We start from the raw sequence: 26,733 nt of genomic DNA, 5'->3' as shown, positions 1-26,733 counted from the left end.
TTTCATGCATTCAACCATTCAACTGCTATTTTTCAAGCTATCAGGCTTGAAGCAACATTCAAAAAGCAACAAGGAATCACCAATGGAATTTATACTTCTAGTGACCAATACTGATTTTAGAACATTGATGCAAACCCTATGAAATTAAAATAGTCGTGCAAGCCATGGACTAGCATTTAATACAGACAAGCATAGATGGGAGCAATTTCATTACATCCATTTGTCTTGGACAATACTACTGCAGACACTAATTTATGCCACTTAAAACTGCTACTACAGAAGTCCTTCTATAATGTTAAGAATTTACTGTAACTGTTAAGTGTGCTGTAGAACTTTTAAGAAATACTGCTTTCAACAAGTCTGTTTCCAAAGTGAATTGCAAAGCAGTTAACTTTTTTCTTTTCATTTTAGTAGCTATATATGCATTAATTTTATTAGTCATCTGATAATTACAAGACTCACAAGTAGAAAAATGTTGGAACTGGACTTCAGTCCACCATAAAGTACACAACTAAGTACTTTTATCTTGCACCTTTGAACAGTGCTTTTTCATCTTGTTCATGTACTACCAGCTATAAACTAGTAGATAGAAAATAAACACCAGAAATCCAAATTGTGAAATTAATAGCTCATTGCTACTGAGCAGTAGAAGTATGTTTAATTAAAGATAATTAATTCTTCCTCTTTAATTAAAGAGAATTCTTTAATTCTCTGCACTTGCCAAGCAATCAGTATGCTCAGGCAGGCATTTAAAAATGAAGTTATCTGGTTAAAAAGGTTAAATTGCTAATTTCTTCATGGTTTTTAGTTTAATTTGTGCATTTACCTGTTAGGTACTTCAAGTTTTTGGGGTTTTTTGGTGATCATTAATAAAACCAGGTTCAAACTCTAAGGTTTTGTTTTTATTAACTTCTCCTTTCCACCTCCCCCCTCCCACCGTTTTCCTGCCAAATAAGGACAAAACCTGTGTGGCAAGCATGGTCAGGGATGTCCTGAAATTAGTACTGGTACACACCTACAACTTCATGTATTTGGCACAGGCTGTATCAGACAGGATTGACACAGACACAAACTCATTTCAAAAGCAAGGACTATAAATACACCGCATACAAACAAGCCATGTAAGCCAATGCAGAACAATGAGGAAATTACATTATTAAAAGTTTTTATTTAGGTTTGGTCAGTACAGGTAAGATAATATTGGAGTCACAGAGCAATATGCATCAACAGGATACAACAGTTCTTAAAAACTGAGTAACTATGCACACAATCCATAAACATTCGGTCACCTAAGGAGAAAATGCACAGATGTATGGTGGGAAAAACTGTAATTAACACTGAAACTACTACAGGACTCCTTCAGTAAGTCCATCTTTTTAGTGATAAAACTACTGTACTGGGCAAACTTGGCAGTCATAAACCCACAGCTATTATGACAAATCTTGAAGGTGGTGTTAAGTATAACAGTATGAGTAAGAATGCCCTTACACAGCACAGGTTCTAGATATACACAGATTTGTACAGACATCATTTATGTTATACTTTATGGAAATAATTTCCATTTCAACTTCACATTAACTCATATAAAAATAACTTGAGCTACACAAACGTCCTTTTAGCAACATTCAACGTAATTAACTGTTAAAATTTCCAAAGTGGCAGAGGTATTGAAGCAAAAAGAAACCCACAAAAAGGCAAAATTGTGACAAGTATGCACTAATTTAAACGGCTTCTGGACAGTATCCTCTCCCAATTTCAATGACACTGTATAAAAATTTTGCAGAAAAATGTTACAAAACTGAACCCTGCACATTTACACTGGAGTCCAAACCATTCTGGACATGACGAGAACCCACAGTTCTGTTACCTTTCATGCTCACTGTTTTCTCCTCTTGAGGATCATGATTGGAGTCTGTGTCATTTGAGTGGTGAGTGAGAGAGTTTTCACTGCCAGTGGGAGAGTCTACACTTTCATACCCAGTACTGAGCTGGTTTATGTAGCTACCACTTCCTCTACCAGTTCTATCTTCAGAGTGGTTGGACAGCTTATTACCATTGCCTGGAGAAGCCGGGAAGTCATCTTCCGTGCTGCTACCCTCCCTATAAAATCCAGGCCCAGACGTCCGCTGGTGGGAGGAGCTGCCATTGCTTGGTCCGTTTGCCAGGCGGCTGCAGTCTTTGCCCACAGCCTCACCCTGCTCTGTGGGCTCAGAGGATGGAGTCCTGCTGCTACCTGGGTTGGAGGCCTGCGACTGCTGCTGCTGGTACTGTGCCAACTGCTGCCGGGTCTCCTTCAACTGCTGCTGAAGAACTAGAATGGTGCTCTGCATACCCTCTACCTCCTCATCAAGCTGGATGATGAAGTCATTCAACTCTATGTAGAGAAAACACATTTGTTGCAAACACTTAATAGCCCATATATAGCTTGAATCTCAGACAATAAATTAAAATCCGGTAACTCAATATTTTATGCTAAATTTTTTCAATGAACTATTTCTCGGCCATCAGGTATGCACTGGTTTTGATACTCTGCCTTTGAAGGAGCAAATGCTTAACAACTGTGGTATCTACCCTACTTTCTATACTGCTATTGAAAACAGGTGAGAAAAATTTAATTTCTGGGCAAGAAAGGAAGATACTCAGAAAAAAGCTCAATTACAATAACTAATATTTTGCAAGTAGATCCTTCTTTTACTCAAATATAAATCCCTGGCAGAAATACTGTAAAAGTGACCATGAACCATATCCATATGTAAGAGATCTGAGTTACTGCAAAACCCTATTCAGTAGCCCAAAGTATTATTTTTTCATCCTATTTCAAGGGAGTTCCAATTCTTACTGTGTTTAATCCTTTAAATCCTTCAAGAGAGGACACAAAAAGACCTTCTTATCAACAACAGTGTTAACTAATTTCACGGGATGTTTTAATATTTATGTATCAGGAAAGGTTTTTACAATTAGTACTACATTCTGGAACAAAACAAACTTGATCGCAAAACAGTGTAAGAAACACTGACTCAGTCTTCAATTCAACTGCACCATCAGTATGACAGAGGAAATAAAATGCAAACTGCTTAATATTGTAAAAAAAAAAAAAAGGCATTCTTGCTGCTACAGAAAACAATCATCAGGAAAACTGTTATTGCAGGAATATCATCATCTTGATTAATCTATGGGGAAGAAGCAACTCAATGCTGGAGATTGCTGCTTTTGAGTATAGTAGTCTTTAAAGGATGTCTACACTTGCTTTAATTTTGTTGAAGTGCATTATCAAAACAGTAGTTTGTATTTGAACAAAATGACATTATACAATCATTTACCTCAAGAGTTCTAGTTATCTTATACTGCTACTTTCTTAAAGAGATGAAAATATGATTGGGGGAAGATCTATCCTTAAAAATGCAGGACATCTCAGACTTAGGTGTGATGCCATATCAAGTTTCTGGTATCCTACAACCTTCAGACGTAAAACAAAAAGATATTCTGGTCTATGTAATGTCTAGATAGGTTATATCCCCAAACTTCAGATAACCTAATTTAACATTCTGTGAAGAGCCACTGACACTACACAGAATTTGAGACTGAAAACTTTAAAACTTGCATTTTCCCCTTCATTTAAATTACGCAAGAGGTCAGAGTATTAGATCATTTCAATTTAGAGTAACAGTGTTGCAAAATTTAGACTATAAACATGATATTCTCATTCCTCTGAATTACCAAATGAAAAAAAAATCAGCTTTTCACATTATTAGGCCTTGTTGGAAAGTTGATGATTTTTTTAAAATAAATTCCAAATTAATCAGAGTTAAAAAGAAGCTTTCTGTTCTCAGTGCATGCCTAGGCTTTATATAATGTTAACAGCTTCCATCTTGCCAATTCACCAGTAATGTGTGCAGTCTAAACATTCCCTATTAAACAGCAAGACTTACAGTACAAAAATCTCGATTTCAAACACTGCATTACTGGAGCTGCAAATCCCACCAGTTCCCCCAAAGTTAAGGATTTTGTTTGTTTTTAACTAAGACTACCACTTAATACTTACTATTGTCATATTTTACTCAATACTGCCCTCTCATTTTAGCACAGATGGTTTTGTATTATATGTATCATCAGAGAATTAAACTTGGAGAAGTGCAAGGCAACTTCTATTTTTGTTAAAAAATCCCTTACCATCCTGACTGCTTTTAAGCTCCTCACTATATTTCTTCTGTAAAGCCAATTCTGCCTCAAGCTGTGCAATACGTCCTTGGGACAGCTGCCTTCCAAGCTCTTGATTCTCCTGGATAAGCATTCGACACTTCGCCATTAACTTTTTCCCTGTTTGGCTGCAAAGGAAAGAGCCATCTATCACAAAATGAATATAAAACCTTCAGTCATCTTCCTCAATCACAATTACAGACAAAAAGGAGATGCAATTTCTGCATGTCACAATTCAAGGAACATTATGCCTCAACATAATTGTCATAGCAGAAAGTCTCCCTATAGTTACCACATGCTGTTCCAACGGCAGTTGATCTTCTGTCGCTGTCCCACAAAGTGGAAGGCAAGTTTTATTACTGAAAATATGAATAAGCATATTGTATTTTTTTGATACCAACATCTGGATTATCAGTATGCACAATCTTGCATGTGCCAATTCTTAACAGAGTTAAATATTTGATTAAAGATGTGTTTTGCAATTCAAAAGATCAAGGACTGCACAGAAACTACAAAAGCAAATTATAAGCAAAATCACTCCCCATCTGTTGTACTAATGAAATTTAATAACTGAATTTGGGTGAAAAAAAAAGTTACTTGAAGGAAAAGAATAAATCTCATGTTCATTTTTCATACTGAACAACCATTTTACTTTAAGAAGTTTAAACATTCATTTAAGTGCTGTCCAGGTACTCTTGTTTAAAAAATGGGATATCTATTTTTCAACTCAACTTATATGTTTGACAGTCACATGCACAATCTGCTTCATGATTTCTATGGTCAGCATTTCTTACGTACATCTTGTATGGTGAAGAGGAATAAAAATGTAGCTGAACATTGGAAGGACATCAAGGATGGTGAGTATTATCTGCTTCCTTTAAAATGACAGATGCAGATTGTAAGTAATGATCATTATGACATTCAGTTTCTGAAAGAAATGTGAAACAGGTAGGAACTGACAAGATTTTCTTTGCTAAATTGGTAACATTACACATCTTTAATCTTTTTGATAAAAATCTCATTGTAAAGCATTATAGGAAGTAGTATGCAAATTAATATATAGGCAATACAGCTGACTCAATGAAAGGAAAAAAAAAATTAAAGTCCTTTAGGACTCGTAGTCTGCCAGGATAGCATTGCCAAACAGTTCTCCTTTTAATAGGCTCAGCACCATAATGAAGCTGTCCTCTTTTCTACACCAAGTGTAAGCTCTGCCAAAACCCCCAAACTTCCACAGTTTTATTGTGAATTCAATAGCAAGACTTGCATTACTTTTCAAGACCAAGATGGTCATTTAATTTTTTTGTATGCTTTTAAACAAGTTACAAAAACTGAAAAGAAATTGAGGATTAAAAAAATAGAACAGGAAATGTCTGCTACAATCACAGCCACAGTTCTCTCCTGCAACCAAAATACTCAACCAGAAAAATTTAAAACAGCAATTTCCTTATCAACTACCTTCTGAGCACTCCAGCCTTAAGACAACTTTTAAGTTTTCTGCCAACTCTGCCCCATTTAACATTTTTCAACTGACTTTCCCAAATCTTTCAGATGGGCTGCTCCAGAAGGAATCTGGCTGGGTAAAGTCCTGGAGGCCTGAAAATCTGCTAAAGGCAGCAGCCTGTTTTCTTTCTTGATGTGATGTCCAATGCCAGGTCCTTGAAGTTTAAATTGTGCCGACCTAATACAGTCCAAGTCGCACATTTAAGATGCAAGTTTCCTTAGAGATGTTCATTCTGTGCAAAGCAGGACCACTTTGGAGATAACCAATGTGACAGATCCCAAAAGTTATTAGGCAGACGTGATTTTTAGCCATTTGCAAATTCCTGTTACTGTATTCATCATCACTACAAGTAGAAAATGTTCACAATGCTTAAGTCATTTAATGCTTTTCTCTTCACAAACCAACATCAACGGCAGAATCAGCAAGTACCAGTTACCTTGGAATTGGGACAAATTTAGAATCCCATTAATATCTTCAGGTTAACTCCTGCCAAAATGTAAAATATTTATTACCTGTATAGAAATTTGCATAGTTACCTATAATGCTATTTCTTCCCATCAAATTTTTTCCAGATGTTCTGAACTAGTAGAGAATAATTTTGCAAGTTACAAAAAAGACAACACATTCAGGAACATTAAATTCAGTAACTATTAAAAAATTCCTATGAACTGTAAAACTAAGTTCAGCATTGTTTTCACAAATCCTCTTGGACATACATGCAATAAAACCTGTAAGAATATAAGTGGTTAAATTTCAGTAGACTAAAGTTTGTTGTACTAGGCTTACTGCAAAATGACATTTCAACTAATTTTTATTCCAAGTTTATACTCTGCTTAATGATGGTTAAAATGGCTTAGCATAGCCATTCCTTTGATTACAAGCCCTTTTATTTCCCCTTCCAGACATCAGCAATGTTTATGCTGCACAGCCTACATTAAGGTCCAGAACTAACTCTGCTTAGGGCGGCAGGTAACATGTTATCCACCCCAAGAACATCAGTTTAGGATCTGAATAGGGCCATTGCCTCTTTCAAAAAGTAGGCCAGATGCCATGAAGTAAGTAGTCGTATACAAGGATGGACAATTAAAGCAATTAAGGAAGTGGGGGGGGAGGGGGCAAGATGCAAAGAGAATGAAAAAACCCTACAAATATTTTACATGAGGCTATTTCTTCACCTTTCAAGAAATAAAAACCAGTAAAGTCTTGACCCAGTTAACAAAGCCTCAATTATTTACCAGGAAATCCAGCCACTGCATGTATGAATTATGCACATTCACACCACCAACTTAAAACTGTATGATGCAAATTAGGGTATGTCACAGCTACAGAAATAACATTTTCTTTTGACACTTGGGTTTGAAAGGAAGTGGCAAGTTACCCATCTCTCCTTGGTTGTACTCACACACTGAGAGCCTTAGGACTTCAGAAAACAACCAACCGGTATCTAAACGTTTTAAATAATTTTCTGAACCAAGTTAGAAACAAGCAATCTGCATGGAATCTGTTTCAACACATTATAGTGTGCTTTACAAATGCCTTGGTAACACATCAACAATTTATTAATGTAAGTCTTACCTCTGTTTTGATGCTAGATCAATAAAATCTTAAGATACTGCTATAGCAAAATCATTCCAGATGTATCACTTTTAAAAAGGTAAAAATTTTCTGTGGATTTTTTCTTTTGCTGTTAAGTCATTACTCATGCAAAAAAAAAATAAACCTGCATTAAGTATACTACTCTTTGATCCCGTATTAACCATCTGAAGCACAAACAGTTAAAGATACTTCCAAGTCAAAATTATGTAATGGCATCTTAATAAAAGTCACCAAAACAGTTAGAATACATCGCCTTCTGTGACAGCTGAAGGTCTTTCTTTAATTTAAAAATTAATTTTTTAAACTGAGTCATAAAACATTGCCCAACTGTTTTGAAAAATAAAAACCTCAGATTACTAAATAGAAATCTATTTGCTACTGGAAAAAAAACAAACACATAAATGCTACACCAAATCTACATTTTGCTTTACAGACCTCAGATGTGCACTCCCAACTGTCCCAGATCACTACTCTTACAAGTAACTTGGGACAACAGAACAGAGGCATCAATAGAATAGCAAAACCTCCTTCACTGAATCCACCAACAAAAATGCATGCATTTAAATTATTTTTGGTTTGTTAAAATACTGACTTTGTTTTCAGCGAACGAGACAATTCAGAAATAACAACCTGTTCAATTCTCGTTCATCCCAGGAGTTTCACGATACATCAGTATAACCAGAAGCGTTCCTTGAACTATGGATTACAACTATTTCAAGGCACATTTTATAGAAAAGCACAATACAAAAAAACCCCAGGTGTACAACGGAATAAAAACACCCCACCAACACTGAAGACAGTTGCCATCATGTGCCTTCTGTATTGAGCATTTGAGATCAGTTCTTAGTATGAAGATGGAAAAATTCTCATTTCTGCATGAAAACATGCAGTCAAATTCTTATCACAACCAGTTTTTCTTATACATGCTAGTTGTGATCAAAGATATACTGCTATAAACAATTTTAAACCTGCATTTAGATGGAACGTACATTTTTGTACAGTCCTAATTTTGAGGCGTCCACAGTATTACCAACCATCCAGAAAACAGTTCATTATTTAGCAACAGTGACTTAAAAGCTGCATCAAGCGCTAGAAAGCCCAAAGGCTAAACAGTCATATGTGTACACTACCACTGTTGTGATATCAAATAGCACTCTCGTGGCTATTCAAAACTGGTTAGCAAGTAAACTCTTTAATGCAAAATTCACCTCATCGAGTTTTGACCCAGCAGTTCAGTGAACAAGCAGGAAGTCCACAGTCTTATTGGCAAAACTGACTTACAGTGTCTCTAAGTCACTAGGCTCAAGGTTAAGAGCGAAGCATATTCCAGTTCTACATTTTACGGGAATTTTACATGTTCAATTCATGATTTATAATCTCTAGGTTCTCTCTCCTCCAAACTGTCTGTAGACACAGTGTGCCACAGACTTAAGACTTCTGTTTCTCCCTCTATTTTCTTCAAATAGAACAATTTTGCAAACGTCTACATGTTCTAGAAAAGATTTTTTTCGAAGATGGCCATTTCTTCAGAATAGTCCGACGCTGTCAGGCCTCTGAAGCAAAGGGGAGAAAAAAGCTGAAACACAAGGTTCATCTGGTAAGTTTTACATTAAGCATTACAAGCTGGACAGTATAAGAATGTGGCTTTTGCCTCAAAACGTCTGAGTCTTGGTGTGGAAACGAGTACTTGGCTGTCCCACCATAGCATTCTCGTAGTGGGACTGTCAGGGAAGTCTTGACTGGGGAGTATTTGTTTTGTTTACCTATCAGGCGTAAATTTCCAGGCACTCAGTTCATTTTGGGCTTGTTCCAGTTTGTCTTTAGTCTGTTCCAGTTCACCTTTCATTTTTAGGAAAAACAAGTTGATGGCTGGGTCCACCATTGTTGATCGCAGTTGGGCAACACTAGGCTGCTGGACTTGCTTGAGGTACTGAATCTGATTCTGCATAAAATAAGAAAAAAAGACTGTTATTCATACAATATTAAAAAAAAGTTTAAGTAATTTCAATACAAATAGTTACTCCAAAGTTAACATCAAGGTACCTTGCCCTCTTTCACACTGTAATCTGAAAAATGCAGGGTAAAAATCACTTGTGCACACCTTGCACCCTTGTCTATGCTCCTGCTCACCCAAGCCCCCATCGTAAGCATCTGCCATGCCTAACCTTTCATGGCAGATTTCCTTCCAGACCCCAGATTGCTTCCTGTATGTCAATTCACATTTGTCAGAGCAGTATCTGGAGCACCAGAATGCTCCCTTTCTTTTGGATCTGCCTGCACTTCTTCTGGAGAACAAGGAGCATAGGGAAAGAATTATCTGCTTAAAATAGACAGTTGATTCCTACTTAAGTTCAGTGGAAGTTATTAAGGAACATTACAGCTAAATTTGACATGAAATATTTACAAGCAAATAATAAAAATTACCTTTTAGAACTATCTGAAGTTTTTTTGCAACTGCAATAGTCACTGATAATGCAAGATTGTGTATTTTTAAACAAAATTATCTAGAAATACTAATAGCAATTAGAACAGATTTTGGCTGGATTTTATTCTCTTGCAAAAACCACAAGCCAAAGGAGCTGCAATTTTATATGTTTAGAGCATAGTTTGCAATAGTCAAAATTTCTGAAGTAATAACTAAGAGGTTTTCATTTAAATACAGTATTTATAATTCAAAACATGAATGTAAATAAATAGGATTAACTTCCAAAGTTTCTTCAATTTTAATCCCATCACAACAGACATATCTTAAATTGTACTAGAAGTATGTGTTTAGAACCCTGCTAACCACTGATAACACATCAGCCTACACAGAATGTGTTGATTCTTGAATTCAATTAATTATGCTTCCTGTATCACACACATTTCTACATCAGCGAGACGTGAACAAAACCACACAATGTTAAAAGACATTAACTGGAAGTCAAGACAGTTGGCCTCCTGTGCAGGCAGTCTTGCAATCAGACTTGAGAGCAAGAGAGTTTCACTGACAAACCCTTAAGACAAAGAGTCTCCCTGCACCCTCTCCTTTCCTTGGGACGCACAGCACAGGGAGCAGCATTGACAGCTTAACCACATCCCTGTACATGCAGTTACTCTTACAGGGTCTTTACACAGCAGTGGTGAAGAGGACATACAGAAGTCCTATACAACTTCAATGTGCAGTAGCAACCTCAGTCACTTCTAAATTGAGTATAACATGTTTTAATTTATATATTGTTAAGTAGCAAAAAATCTTGGATTTTATTTCAAGTAAATAGTTTCAAAGGTATTGGAATAACGGAAGTATTTCCTTTGACACATTAATTTGATATAACAATAAAAATATGTAGCTACTTAAAAAAAACCGAAATCATCATACTTAAAATTTTAAGCAAAGTTCTATGAATCCAGAAATAAATATAAAGGAAATAAAGCACTGCATATAAATATTTTCAACAAATAAAGCACTTAAGAACCCATATACAAACATTACCTAGAAACAGGAAGTTCAGATGAAGGTTATGCTAATATTTCTTGGATGGAATTTTACCTCTCAGGTCCTTTCCCTCACTGAATGCACAATATATTGCCCACTGAATAAAGATCAAATTTGTTCATTGTTATTGATGAACGTTTTCTATCCATTCGATTTTTTGATTCTTCTGCTACTGAAGTATTTCAACAACCTGCCAATGCTTTGTGATGGCTAGAGCTAGTGACAATGAAACGGAAAACTTCACTGGCAACATAATTCAGAAATATAATCACAATACAGCAACACTGTTCCTAATCCATTTTTAAAGAGGCATCAATAAGTGTGAGGGGGGGGCTGGAAAAAGAAGGGCCATGTTCTTTGTCCTACCAAGGCCCAGATTCCTCCCTCTTCCACTGTAACTCTAAAAACTGTAACAGATTCCTTGGATCACTACTAGCACACAGAACTGCTGCCACTGCTCCGCAGTCACGCCAGAAATACACTTGAGCACTCCAGAGGATGCAGCCAATGCTGTGCAATGCCAGCTGCCAGCCTCAGCGGGGTCTCTCCAGCAGATGGCACCTGCACAGGACCAGCTCAAGCATCCTTTCTAAAGCAGTCATGTAGAAAAAACTTACTTAAGCTAAACAACCCTTGCTCATTCTCTCCCCAAATTTAAAAAAACATTCTTTTCCTCCACTTTTTCCATCTCAAATTTTCTCAGTCCCTCCACAAGGGCCTTCTCCAGTTGTTAACTTCAGAGTTGTCATCTGTCAAGACTTTTCATCCATGAAGACCCAGCAATCTCCTCACAGTATGAGTTGCTCCCAAAGCAAGTCCAAATATCTTCGCTTTTCTGCCGATTTCCTAATTAAGTTTGTCTTCCTGCTTAGCCAGTTCAAACCTCACAATTCTTGCTCCCTCTAATCACTTTCTGGTATGAGTCAGCTCCCACTGATATTCCAGGTGGTAAGGGTTAGGGAGCAGGAGAGTTTGCCTGCAGTCAGGAGCAACTTCAACTACAGCTGAACATACAGCAATAGTCATGTTCAATGCCAGACTCCAGGGAATGCCCACTATAATACCTGAAATGCCTATGGACTGTTCATATTCCCAAACAGGAAAGCACACACTAGCTGGTATTCTTCAAAAGCCCATCAGATGAACAAGCAGAAGTAATTTTCACAGAGTAAGAGTCTTGCTATCAGCTTTCTCTCTGGTCCAACCCAAGGCAGGAGAGCCCTGAAAGCAGTCTATTCAGAAGACATCAGGCTGGGTGAGGTTTTGTTTATGTGGATTTTTATATTTTTGTTGAAGACAAGAAAATAACATTTTAAATCCCCCTAGTTCTCACATCCTTGGAAACAGCTGCATGCTTTCAGCTGAAATTATCCAAAGATAGCTACAAAGAACAGACTTTCTAAACATGAAGAATTTACAAAACAGATCACAGGTGCCTGAAACAAAGTGTAAGCAATCTTAAGTCAGATCAACTGTATATCCTTCTTACAAGGAGGAGGAAGGAATAAAGAGCACAACTAAGAAGAGAAAAAAACACAACAGAGCTGGAACCTAGACCACAAGAGTAATGACTATCTAGTGCTACAGTCCAATTGCACCCACAGAAAGTTCCACTCATTGTTATCTGTTCCATAAAAACATATTTGAGCAGCAAATGTTTCCAAATATCTACCCACTTACTGACTCTCAGTAACTGTGCAGTAGCCTGGAAGGAGGGTAAGGCTTTTCCCTGAAGTAGCATTAACTTTACCACCACCTCGGCCAGAAATAAAGCTTTATGTAGAAACCATACCAAATACCTTCCCCACACTTCCCTAAGAGCAGCAACCTCTTCTAGGGGCTTGTTCTTGCTGGGGGAAGGCAGCTTGAGGCCACTGCTGACAACAGGGCACAAAAGATGTTCAACATCCGAACTTCAAGGTAGCCCTTAGTCACCCTAAAACCACAGAGTAACTCTGCAGCACCTGTCACAGGGTTTACAGAGCTGCTGGCTCTGAAGAAATCCATATATTCTCCCGCTAGACTCAGCACAGAGCTCTAGAGAGGATGGAGCTATGCACTCCCCTCCTGCCCTGTTTCCTTAAAAACAGCACTTACACAGAATAAGGGCAATGATTCTACTGCTACTGCTACTCTGACATGCACACCTACACTTTCAAGATGACAACTGGTGCCTTTCATAAGCTGAAAAAAAAAAACACTAAAAAGCTACTATTTCTAACAAGGGTGAAAATTAAAACACCAAAATACAGTTCATCACACCTTATTTTAAAACAGAGCCAGTGTACTTTAGTAAGCAAGGTGTTCTACACAAGTAATCAGAAAACTCAGTCTTTGCCAACTACTAGCAGCTGACCATAGTATGAAGTTTTTAACCCTTTAACTTTGAAAGCAGTAAGCCTGTAAGAATAAAATGTCCAAAAAAAAGACATCTGTAGTTTTCAGGAAACGACACCACAGATGCTCAGTCTTTCTAATCAAAATGTGACTGAAGGCTTATATAATAAGCAAACATATAATTGTTACTGGTATATTTAACATATAAGTGTGGATTCTAAAAAAACTGTTAACTATAATAAAAATATGAAAAAATATTTTATGGATTAAAATCAGGCACATCAAATAACATCAATGATGGATAGTTTATTAAATTATTTAGCAACCTGTAGCTTAGCTTTGCATCTTATCCAACATGATATATATTTCTACTGTTACTGTAGTAGAAAACATACTCTCTAGTAGTACAAAGCCAAATCCTTCAGACCTTTAAACCATGTTTTTAAACTTGAAAATACCTAAAGGTGACAATGCCTCCATTATATACCTCCAGTGTATTCATTTTACACCTCTTCTTTAAGGATGCATCTTCCTACCTCCATATACTATGGAGATTACATCCCTGGTGTTATACTTTAGTCAAAAGCCAGAGAAATAAAAGCCACCGGAGTGTGTGGGCATATGACTATTTTTTGTTTCCTTTTGGTAAGTTGTTACCCACTCTTTTTTATTTTTTAAAGTACACTGAAAATAAAAGCTCTTCAGAAGAGATTTTTCTTAACAGATGTTCTGGAAAGATTATGCAGTTATAAACATCTAACAAAGTGCAGTCAAAAACCCCTATAGTCTTCATGATACTGTCAAATTCAAAGCTTTAAATACTTGAAGTTTATAACTTCAAGGGAGGAAGAAAGGCAAATACAGTACACACAAATTTGGTTTTGGTGTAAAAAATTAGTATTTTTTTATTTATTTTTATTTATTGCTTTAACTAGATACTTCTAAGTTCAAAAGAACAAAAACCCTGTTATTACTGCTGTTCCAGATCGCAGAATTTATCAGAAAAACTTTCCAAGTGGAGCAGGACCAGTCCAGTAGCCTTACAACTAGGGAAGTGCTGCAGTACAGTAGCAGAAGAGATCTTCACTGGCATCCTGGGCTGCATTAGCAGGAGTGCTGCCAACCAGCTGAGTGACCCCTCCTATCTCTTGGCACTGAGGAGACATCTGGGCTACTGGGGGCAGACAGGGACACCCCAGTACCACAGAGGCACACACATACCAGGAGGAGGCCAGTGAAGGGCTGTGAGGCTGATTAAGGGGCTGCAGCATGTGACACACAAGCAGAAGCTCAGGGTGTTAGGGCTGCTCAGTCTGGAGAGGAGAAGGCTCAGGGGATGTTACCAATGTGCACAAATACCTGATGGGAGTAAAGAAAGCAAAGCAGGTGGTGCCCACTGAAAGCATAGAATGTGATGGGCACAAACAAACACAGGGAAGTTCCACTTAAATATAAGAAAACATATTCTGCTGTGTCAGTGGTTAAACACTGGCACAGGTCACCAAAGAGCTTTGGAGTCTCCATTTTAGGAGATGCTTCAAAGCCAATAGTGCACAGTCCTGAGTAACCTGGTCCAACTGACCCTGCTGTGAACAGGCAGGCTGGACTAGAAACTGCAAATCTCTTCCAACCGCAGTGATTCTGAGCTTTATTTTTTTCCACTGCAAAGTAAGCTTACTCCCCTTTATTGTCTTCCTGTTTATAACACTATTTTCTGTGAACTAAAGTGATCTTATGGTCTTAAGATCAGTGCAAATACTGTGTACAGAGTTCAGTCACACTACTTCCCTATACCTTACAGCTCTGAAAAGCTTCGGGCAAAAAAGAAAGGAAGACTTAAAAAGCAAAGGAAAGCTACAACACCGGTTACAAGTTTTGCACACAGCTTTTATTTTTCGTAAGAGGATCTCTGAAGAGTATATTACTGAAACTAGCAATAAGCTTTTTACAATCCTCTCAGAAACCGCCAGACTCAAGCAGAATGAAAATCATGTTAAGAAGGTAATCCAAAATGAGATAGTTTCCAAGAAACCAAAACTAAACACAGATGTAAAAGTCACAGAAAATGGCCAGAAATAAGGAAGAGAGAAAAAGATCAACAAAACATGTATTCGGAACACTAGAAATTAAGCAGATCTGCCAAATTTCAAAAGAACTTTGAACAAGTCAGTAGCAACTTCACCTCTCCAGCCAAACAGACAAAAGCTTACAAATACCTTGTTATCCAAAGGCAAAGCAAGTATCAACCTAAGACCTCCTAGATGAAACCATATAAACTCAATCATATAATTACATTTTTATTTGTTCCTGACTCTAATGATACTCAGAAGTAACTTTTTTGTAGATATGAACTGTGGATAAATGCTAGAAGAGAGCATTTGGCGCATGCAAGAATTCACTTGACGTCTTTCCAATCACAACTGCTGCTGAAAATCAACAAAAATAACTAGTATTAAAAAATCCCCAAACTTTTAAGACATGATCTTTACTAGTTCAATGAAAGCTAAAGTACCCTGCCATGCCTTTAAAGAAAATGTGATGGTGTAGACACACAAAACACATAGCACATAGGTACTGGCTCAACAGCTGATACTGCTGCAAGTCTCAACACACTTATCCTTTCTAAATACTTACAGTACACTCTTGCATCTCCTGCTCCTTAGTTGCCAGCCTCATCACCAGAATATTCTCTCTTCGGGCAGACTCTTGCTGTTGCTGTTTCAGCTTCTCTTCAGACTCTCTCAGCCCCGTGACATCATTAGCTACCACAAGCACAACACAGAGAAAGCATGTTTTATAGTACCCCCTCATAGGAAGTTTTTTAAACATAGCTAAAAGAATTTAAAACCAAATTCATAAACAGAAGTCAAACAGTTACACTTTTTGCTGTCATGTTTATAACCAGCATAAACAAAAACCAAAATATCATTACGTATTAGAAAAGCTTGACAACAGGTGGCTTTAAATCCATATTCTTGGTCCTTCTTTAACACTCACTAAAATTTTGACGTTATTTCCATGTTTATATAGGAAATCACTTCTAAGCTGCTTCTTAACCAACTATTACTACAACCTGCAGTCTGAAACTTGGAGGGCTGGAACTGCACAGGTATATGTAAGGAAAGCTGAGGCCAGGGTGGCAGAGGAGAGAAGTCTGCACTCTTACAAAAACCTATCTGCAGTCTGTAAAACAGTTCTGTTTATAGCCAATGCTCAAACTGGTCTCAACACTCCATAAGCAAACAGTAAGACATTTGAGAACATTCTGTCACAACCAGAACTGTGCTCCACAGATATTTATGAAAATCTATATATGAAATATGAGAGAAGGCAGCACATTTCCAAATTACTGAAGCAAGAACACATGCAAGCAACCCAATAACAACTGTACACATTCACTTTGCTACTTGTCACATGCAAAACAATAATTTGAATAATTTAGATTTTTTTTTTTTTTAATTCTTGAGAATAATCAGCTGTAAATATAACCTGAACATCACAAATTGCTTCAGGACAATGATTTCTAAATACATCTTTGCAGATAATTCATTAATACTGAAACTTGTACTACAGCCTGTACTGTTTCCAAAATCAAGAAATCAGGAATGCTGAAACAATTTATTTATGTTTATACAGTTTGAGACATGAATGGAATCACCTGTTTCCATTTGCTGTATTTTAGTCTCTCCAAAACCCAAAACATTATGAGACAGCAGAACAAGGGTGTAACAACAGCAAAAGAGAGGATATCTCTTTGGACTGACAGAAAAACGCCCTTTAAACACAGTGGTACTGCATCTTTAAGTATTAAGACTGGAAAGATGAGTGGAAAACAGGATATATACCAACTCTAGCTGCCAACATAACTTTTAAAAGTGACTTAGGATGGGCTGTTTAGTCACTCTCAGAATGGATTCATATTCTCTCATTTCAGAGTAGGCTGTTTTCCCCATATTATCTTCCAAAAGATCAAGTTTTAATGACCACATAAGAATGACAATCAAATTTGCCTAATCAAATCAAATAATCCTTGGGGACTCATTTTAGACATTTACTTCTAAACATTATTTTTCCTCCCAGTTTTACAATCCTGAAAGACTATCACAAGCACAGACATTCCTGGAGTATTTCAGTAGATAAAGTTTCATTTTCTAATAGTAAAGTTCTGAAAGTACGCTTATTTATGGGGTTATGCTTTGAACCTTTCCCCTGCCCAGCAGTCTGGGTCCTATAGATGCAAAACCAAGACTTTTTAGATGGTGGGATAAATTTGCAACTGAAAAAGAAGTTGGTAAGAAAGCTGGGAGAGGCTGAAAACCTACAGTAGGAAAAATGGGCCGTTTTCCTGACAAGTAACTGACACAACAGATTATTCTCTCTTATCTCTAGCCCTGTTAGACAGCACACATATTACTTGATCACTCTGCTTTACACATCCCAACAATTTGGACCATTTTGAAACACAGCTGACTTACAGTTAAGGTCTGTGTACTTGCCCTCCAGAGCTTGCACGTACGCTTCATATTGTTTCCACCTGTTGCAGATAAAAAGAGAAAACAATTTTCTGAAGCTCTGTTTATGAAATCAAGGCATCTCATTCCTAAGCTTTCAGAGCTCACACTGATCCCATAATCAGAAAATGTCAAGAGGGAATTACAAAACTGCACAAAAGACAATTCTGGTATGGTAGCTGTGCATAAAACTGACATAAAAAAAAAAAATCAGTATTTCAGACAAACTGCAGGATCAAACACTACTTCTTTGGTCATCTTTGTAAAGGACCCTATATACACCTTATTCTCATAGCAGAGCAACTCAAAATTCTGTAACAGAAACTGCCATATAAATAGAACATGAAGTATGTGACCAAGTGAGCAGGACAACCAAGTGTGCTATAACACTAGAAATGGCAGTCTAGGTTAAGCAATTGAATTGGCTCATTCAGGTTAAAAACATTCTTTGCTTGTATTAATCATCCATAAGCCAAACAGTTTACTCACTCTTTGAAAACATGTTATTTAGGCAATTCATCCGCAGTCAAAAAGCATTACATAAAAACAGCACTGCATTTTATACAAACCATCAGATAAGTAGAAAATAACGTCTGCTGTAAAGTTTAGCAAAAAATGCTTTATGAAGTAAGTTCACAGCATGGTGTTTTGGGATTTTTAAGCACTCTGCACCTAACTATGTGTGCTCCTCACGATAGAAGAAGCTGTCTGTTCCCTCCTCTCCCTGACATGTATTTTATGCCAGATTCATCACAACTGTTCCATTTTAACTCTAACCCGCACCACTACTTTAACCGAAACTGTAAAATCTACCTCTAGGCAATCTGGACTATTTAATGAACTCAAATAGTACTTTAAAGAATCTAAAAAGCACCAGAGATCTGTAACAGCAAGCAAGACCACATCACTGAGAAAAGGAAGCAGATCTTTTCCTTCAAGCAATAACAAATTTTTACATCTCTTCAGCTGAACATGGCAACAGCATAAACAAACTCCCAAAGTTCTGTAAAAGTGAGCACTAGTATTCATACTTAACCGTTAAACTAATCTCTCTGCTCTAACAAGTTTCATCATTTGACCATTAAAAATTCTGTGTTAGCTCAGGAGATTTTTATCTCCCAGAAGTAAAATTCAAAGGGTCTACTGAACCCATCTAGAAAGAAAGAACCTAATTTTACACTAAAAAATAACACACAATAAAGAGTTGGTCTTCAAATACGCAGGACTACTTGACTTTTAAGTTACACCTAACAGCCCAAACCCAGTCCCTCTATCCAAGTCATGACATCTCCATGCCTCCCTAACAGGAACAATATACAGAGCAAGTGAAACGAGGACATGAAACACAAGTTAAGTAGACATGCTAGACCACTACCTGAAAAAAAAAGGAAAAGAACCCCCCAAATAACCACCCACAAACAATCCATGAAGCCTACAGTCACCAAGAATGTCACAGATAATACCTCTAAAGTAATCTCTCAAAAACTGCTAGGATTTAGGCAAGAACCTAACTCCCAGAAAAGAAAACCTAGATGGCACTGGGCCATGTCATGGATTTCAAGTCCTGTGCCTACCCATACGTCTGGAAAACCAAACTATTCAGATGGGGCATTTTGTCAAAAACCTGGTGAATACTCTTACAGTTCATGCAACTTGTGTTGAGTCTGGCTGAGACAGAACCCTCACAGTGTTGTGCTTGGCACTCACAGCTGACTGGTGTTGGTAACCCAGCAGTGCTTCAGCCACTGCTAGGAAGTGCTCACACACTATCAAGGCATGATTTCCAACATTCCCACCTCACCAGTAAACCCGGAATGGGCAAGACCTTGGGAGGGAACATAGCCAGATCCTTGATGTCCTTGCCCCAGACTATGCCTTCCAGCACACCTGCAGCAGACTAAGGTCATTCATCAGTCAGTCTGAGTGGGGGCAGAATGACAAAGGCCAAAAGCCAGATTTTTTTCTCCCATTATTTTGCTTTCCACTCAATATGGTAGTTTATGTCCACAATCTGATGGTTCAAAATTAATAACCTGAAGAGCTTGGAAAGGTATTCAAAAACAGAGACAGGAGAACTGTGAGCACTCTCCTGAATCTGTTCTGTATTCAAGGGATCACTTAAGAGTTTCATAAGAACTGGAAGGTAACTGAGCAGCATTATGCCAGTTATTTAATTTCCTTCATTCTCTAAACATATTAAGCAGACTTTATAGAGGCAATTTGAAGCTATGAAGTCCTCAATACTTCTTCTTGAAGCACCTACTTTTTATGCTGAACTTTGGGGTTAACAGTAAACAATAAGCAGTTAGGGGTTAAGACACACACTGCACCCAGGCCATTCCAAAAATGACAGGCTCCAAGTCCCTGTTGACTGAGGTTTAGTAAAAGCACTGTACTTCCTCAGAAATGCTTGTGTATATTGCAGTGCTTCAGTCTTTTACCAGCTAACCACTCAGCTAAATGATCAAGGCAATACTGATTAGATTTTTAGCTATGATCCATGAAGTCCATGTTCCTGGCTCTCTCTCAGCAGCTCCTACAGTCAAGCTAAGTAACTACTGCATTAAAGAGGGGAAAGTTTAAGCTGAGCCCACAGCAATAAGTCATGAGACAAGAAGAAATTCAAGGTCAGATCTAAAGGCTCTGTGTTGGTCCTGCTCATGTTTAGTCAACTAAAGTAAAGATGAGCAAACCTTCATGGAAAAGAACAGTAAAACTGGGACTCATAGCAAAGCAGCTCACTTAAAAAAAAAAATTCTAGATATGTATTTCATCACTGCAACTGTAAAGCAATGGTGACTTATTACCTACAAGACTAAAAGGTGATTACTCATGTCTGTGTCAAAAAGCATTTGCCTCACCAAAGCACAGACCAAAAAAATACATTCCAAATCTTAAAGACAATCTAAAGGTCAACACGTTTTTCTAGGTCTTAAAGTAACAGAAATTACATTAATTAAAATATATGCGTAATAATAATATTTTATTCTAGCCTACAAATGAATCCAGCAGTCAGTGAAATAACTGCTAATTTTATGTGAAATCCCAATTAGAGGTGAACTTACTAGAATTCCATAATTTGCCCCAATACAAAAAAAGTGTTTGAAAGACTGATCAACGCAAACTAATAAAATGGACATGACCAAAACAGAATTTAAATTTCCATTTCTGGGTATATTGAACAGTCATTCTCCTTAAATCCATCATGTGTCCTTTTTGAGAGCATGTTAGTTTTTCTACACACTAAGATGAGGGTTCAATAGCAATACAGCTGTCATTAGCAAACTCCTTCTGCCTCTTTGTTAACATAGGTGAGCTGCTGACATACTTTACCTCCTTGTATGTATTCCATCACATTCTCTCCTGAATGTGTGCTGGAACTTCATCTCTTCTACGGTGGCAACTAATTATTGCAAGTTACAGAACTGATTACAACTGACAGCCTCATTTTGTTTTCACACTATCAGTCAGAAAGCAAGTGGTACAGGATCCATGCTTTGGTATTTTCACATGAATTTTATCACAGGAAGTAAGGGCACAGCTTAGGAAAGTTAAGAGTTTACTACTGCAAGAGAATCTTGAGTACAGAAATTTCTATAAAAAGGATCACAAGACCAAAACCTCTTATGAAAGAAGGACTTTTTCTTGCTGTTTAAATACATTTTTCTTTACAGCCCAGAAGACTGGATGCTCAGAGGCAGACATAAACCAGTTTTAAACATATGAAGCCAGACTGTGTTTACTCCCTGGAAAGAACTCACCCCCAAGGTATCTGGCAGGATAGTTTACCCAGAAGGGAGGGGAGCTGATCACCGTGTACACTAAGTGTTGCATATGTAACTCCATGTTTCTACACAATTTAGTCTTTGTTCTATGAAACAGCAAAATTTACCTTGAGACCCTCATAATGCTAATAACTCAGTATATAGAAAGCCAAGAACTAACGTTTACCAAAATGCAGCGACTACTCCAGCAGATAAACAGATGCCCCACAGAGCATCAAACTAACCCACAGGTTAGTTTGGGAAGCTCCTGGTTTACAAATCAGGAAATTCAGGCATATGGAGACAAGTAGCTCGTGGTGGCTTTTTTAAGCAGGTGGTCTGTGCAACAGGATTTTCAATAATTGTTTCTCTGGTGACACTTAAGCTTTCTAAAAAGTGAAAAGGATGACCAGGTTCTTCCTTATCAAAGTTCTAGGCAATGAAAACTTAATTTTAATATTTTTCTGTTAATATCTGAGCATGCTGAGAAGACAACTGCATGGACTCAAAGTGTAAAAAGTACTGGAGAAGTAAAGAGTTGACATTTTCCTGATGTTTAAAATAACTTGCTATCTATGAAGGAATGTAAGCAATCGTATCTTTGATAGTTACAAGTGAAGAAAAAAACTACTCGTACTCAATTTTAAAAAAATACTATTAAGGATTTTGCCTCTTGGGAAAAAATGTTCCCTCCCAAACTAACAAACAGAACTTTAGAACTTTACAGTTCTAAACAGAAGAGAACTTTACAGAAGAGATGCATCGTGAAACAAATAAAACTCTTTTTCTGAACAAGGCTGCTAAAAGACAATAGAAGAGTAAATTCACACATCTTCCAATGGAAGTTCACCAAAATGTTGAGATGGAAAAAACACTTTTTACGTTACCTTAGGATAAGCTCATCTCTAGGCAAAACCTTAAAATCTGCTTCACTAAGGCGAACCTAGGAAGCAAAAAGAAAAGCATAACTTATTGAGCTGTCCTGATGACCTGGAAGGGTGAAGTCCCAAGTAATTTTACACATACCTTCTTTGGGAGAGGTTCTTCATTCGTCATTGTGAATGCTGAAGGGAGAAGGAAAACAGGAGTTTTATTTAGTGCAGTTTCTGGTGTAAACAGAACACTGAACAAGTCAGAAACTTGTACTTCTCACCTCAATTGTTTTAGTTCGCAATATTACAACACCAAAATATTGGATCCACACAATGCAGCACCAAAGTACAGAACAACATTATGACATGTTTGCTCCTGTAATCCGGATATAGTCAATTGCATTTTTTCTAAAAGTTACCTCAAATTTTCTATTTATGTCTAAAAAGCAATCAGAAATCAATTCTTCCTATTTAACTGATCAAAACCACCCAAATCTGTATTAACCTGACATTCAGTATGTGTCTGCATCTACATAACATTGTATTTTACAAGGTGACTTATAATCAGGGTCTGAGGAAGGCAATTCACACTACTGCTCCTCCTCTTTGGAATAAAAGAGAATCATTTGTGAACATTACAACATGTTCTTGCAAGCACTTATTCTCTTAAGAGTCTAATAAACAGGAAGCACTGTTATTTTAAAACCCATGTGAATATTTTCAGGAAAGGCAAGATGCAAAATAAATGGCTTAGACAGGCCATCAAACCAAATTCCTCTAGTGCATACAGAGCATAGAGGACTGCATTTTGCTAGGTTAAATATTCACACTGCCCTGAGTTACAGGACATCTCTCCTTATCTCAAAAGAGTAATACATAGTATTTTCTACAACTATAATTATGTAAAAATACTGAGTTCCTAAATCTTACAGGCATTCAAGTAACAACAAATCCAAGGTTTCCTAGTGCCATGCACCTTTGCAGTATGCTTTCCAGTGGAAAAGTTGCATATAATATTAAGAGTTGACAAGCTTGTAAAGCTGCTACTGCACATGTACCAGGGAAAGGATGTCCCAACTCCTTGGTTGTGAGCACTTACTTAGCTTTAAAGACAATGCTCTTAAGGAGTAGATATTCTCAGCGGTTTTTATGGATTACCTCAGTATTTTTCACAATGACACTCAATGAACCAATTTAACTTCTCCAAATTCTAAAACTGTTAGTCAGTAAGACAAGCAAATACATTCCTATGAATCAGAGCCTTTTCAACCTGCATTAATTGACACCACTGACAACTACACAGTAACCAAGTCCTGGTTAACAACAAACGAAATAACCAACACTCACCCTCCCTTCCTATAACAAATACTGACATTAGAACCCACAGAAATAAAACATTCAGTAGAAGCATCTCACTAATGAATGGCAGCTGCCTGTTGCTAGGCTTAGGAACAGACAGGCACTTAAGTGCTTCCCTAAACTAAGAGGTCTCCTCCACTCCCACCCGCTTTTCCCTCCCACTCACGAGAAGTTACTCAAGCATTTTGCTTGAACTTCTGCAAGCAGCTCCTTATTTGAGACTGTTTTAACAAAAACAAACCTTACAAGCATAAGAACCTATTGACACAAATTGCCAGTGCCCAGCTCGAGATTACAGAAGGAATGCTTGTGACCCCTGTATTTAGGATGCCTACCTTTCCCACTGTAATTTTTTCCAAAGATTTTTAGAATTTTTAACTCCTTTTGAGTTTGGAAGTAGTCTTAGAGATCCCAGCTAGTGTTTAGTTCCTGACAGAGAGAAATATGCTTTTCAGATGTTGCGCACAACTACAGCTAACACTGACTTAATGGTGAACACATGTCAAGTAATTATGTGTGTGTTCCTCAAAAATACCAGAAGCACATAAATACCAAAAAAAGGTGAATTTCACCCCAAAGACCTGCCTTGTAACCCCTGCTGCAGCACAGAGGCAATTACAAACATGACTGCTGTCACAATCACGACTACAAGAAATCAAAGGTTGTCAACCTTGCATCTCCAGACCTCACACAGAATTCCAGCACCAGACCAGGCTACTCTAACCTCTACACCCAGCACATCACCGTTTACAAACTACCTCTTGCTTTCAAGACAAGAGCATAAAAGACTGAAGTTACGGGCCACTGCATTACAGAAATTACTGACTTACTGCCACCTATTATTACTTGCCATGATAGGACCACACACTAAAAAATAAAAACATACTAGCTAAAAATATTCTGTAGGTTATTCTGGAAAAGTTAGGCTGATAATATCTACAAATAAACACTTAGTGCTCTTTCCACACGTATGAATTTCACCCTGCTATTGCCCTGCAACAGCTTTCTGAGAACCTGGAGTAACTTAGCAAAGCTTAAACATTTACTACTGCTGTATACTGCTCTCGTTGTGCTCCATGTTCCTCAGGAATATCAGCAGCACCAGCCTGGCTACAGCAACTGTCACAGTGATTCGCCTGAGTTTTATATTAATGAAGAGGCCAATCCGTACGCCCCAGACAAGAACTGCAAGTGAAATGTTCATTCTTTGAATCTAATACATCAACTTTTCATGCAGTGTCCATCAAGAGATGCTTCTTACCACCCAGCTCTCCTCTGAAAGAGATCATCTCTCTCCTACCCATATCAGAAATACCTTGCAAGAACATGATGAAGTGTCACTTTCTACAATAAAAAGAATCAATGTAAACAACATTCCTGCATAACTGACTGGAATTAACACGATTGTATTTTGTGATTTATATTATAAACAGCTTAACTGTACTATCCTAACTAAGCACTTTCATGCTTTTGCAGAAACACTGGCTGCCACACAGCACTCCTGCTCCATATCTGCTCCTGGCAACAAGCAACATAAAACCACACTCCATACTTAGAATAACGTTGTCACAGGCATTAAAAGAATTTTTAGGAAAACTCAGTATTTTAGGCTTCTACAGCAGTTTTAATTAAGAGACATGAAATGGGGAAAGCACACTTTAATTTTAGTAACTCTGGTAGAAGCCCACACACCTTTTCCTACAATATTTATAAAACACAGGTTTTAAAAACCTCAATGAATAAAAGCGACTGAATCAGGTAGGAAGCTTTACTTGTTATACCTAAACTGAGAATTATTTTAATAACTGAAGAAAGAATTCTATAGGGAAAACCCCAGTATGGGCTCCAAGCGCCTAAAGCACGTATGTGTGCAGATACATATATACAAACATATAATTTACAGAATCACAGGATCGTTAGGGCTGGAAGGCACCTCCGGGGATTACACAGTCCAAAACTGCTCCTGCCCCCGTCCCCACCAAGGCAGGGTCACCTAGAGCAGGTGACACAGGACCGTGTCCAGGTGGGTTCTGAATGTCTCCAGAGCGGGAGACTCCGTGACTTCCCAGGGCAGCTATCCCGAATGAGCGTACCTGAGATTGTTCAAAAATTTCTCAGATCACACTGCAGCCCGGAAAGGAGTTAAGGGGAATGCACCACCACCGCAGCCTGCTCCAGTGCTCTGCCGCCCTCAACGTAAGCGCCTCCTCATGCTGAGGAAACTTCTTGTATTTTAGTTTATGGCCACTGACCCTCGTCCTGTCGCTGAGTACTACTGAAGAGAGTCTGGCACCATTCCTTTTAAGACAGCACTCGCCTTTAGGATAATTGTATGTACTGGTGAGAGTCTCTCTCAAACTGCTCTTTTCTACAGTAAACAGGCCCAACTCACGCAGTCTCTCCTCACAACCGAAATATCGCAGACCTCAAATCATCTCTGTGGCCTTCCCCAACAGCTCGTACTAAGGAGCCTTTCTACATTACAAAGCTCCACAGTAGCCCCGTAGCTGGCCAGCCCTCACACTCGCCTCAGCAGCCGCGGGGGTCCCGCCCCCCCGCGGGCCGCAGCTGTGTGACAGACCCAGCTGCTGCGGCCGCCCCGCCGCCTCGCTCCGCTCCCACAGGGTAAGCCACAAACGCGGCTCCCGCAGCCGGGGCCGCGGCGGCAGCCCAAGGCAAGGGGAGGACGATCCCGGCCGCGCAGCCAGGCCGGGCTTCGGGGCCTCGAACAAAATGGCTCTAAGTGCTTCCGCTCCTCCCCCCCGCGCCCGAGGTGAGGGATGGAGGCGCCGCTGGGGTTCAGCGCCCCGGGACCGCGGCCTGCCCTGTCTGTCTGTCCGTCCGTCCGTCCCGCCGGAGCAGAGCGCTCGCACGGCCACTCACCTCCCGCCCGCGGCGCGGAGGCCCCGCGCCCCTCGCACGCCGCTTGCCTGGGCCGCGCTCCTCCTCACATTGAGCGGGGACGAAACGCCACCAGCAGCAACGCGGGCGTCGCCGCCGTCGCCACCACCACAACCAGCAGCTCCACGGCCGGGACCGCCGCTTCCCCCCGCCCGAGCTCCCCCGCGCGCCGCTCCCGCCCGCTCTTTATTTGCGGGTTCTCTGCGCTACAAAA

At 38.6% G+C, this 26,733-nt stretch overlaps 1 protein-coding gene across 3 annotated transcripts; it reads right to left on the bottom strand.

Moving 5' to 3' along the window:
- Positions 1-1,148: 1,148 nt before the first annotated feature.
- On the bottom strand, positions 1,149-26,733 carry WTAP (WT1 associated protein). Of its 3 annotated transcripts, none has more exons than XM_066315449.1 (8): positions 26,502-26,725; positions 22,414-22,451; positions 22,275-22,330; positions 17,588-17,646; positions 15,747-15,874; positions 9,061-9,239; positions 4,171-4,325; positions 1,149-2,374 (listed from the first exon to the last, which is right to left on the bottom strand). In XM_066315449.1, exons 2-8 carry the CDS (start codon positions 22,441-22,443, stop codon positions 1,791-1,793), a joined length of 1,191 nt encoding a protein of 396 aa, XP_066171546.1. In that variant the 5' UTR covers positions 22,444-22,451; positions 26,502-26,725; the 3' UTR covers positions 1,149-1,790. The 3 variants fall into 3 exon arrangements, 2 of the variants coding, with proteins under 2 accessions (XP_066171546.1, XP_066171547.1); XM_066315450.1 differs by lacking the exon at positions 26,502-26,725 and adding an exon at positions 25,520-26,048; XR_010743225.1 differs by lacking the exon at positions 1,149-2,374 and adding an exon at positions 8,506-8,850 and having other exon boundaries at positions 4,175-4,325; positions 26,502-26,733.

This window comes from Sylvia atricapilla, chromosome 3 (assembly GCF_009819655.1).
Source record: "Sylvia atricapilla isolate bSylAtr1 chromosome 3, bSylAtr1.pri, whole genome shotgun sequence".
Lineage (NCBI taxonomy): Eukaryota > Metazoa > Chordata > Aves > Passeriformes > Sylviidae > Sylvia > Sylvia atricapilla.
This window is presented reverse-complemented; position numbering and strand designations above follow the sequence as displayed.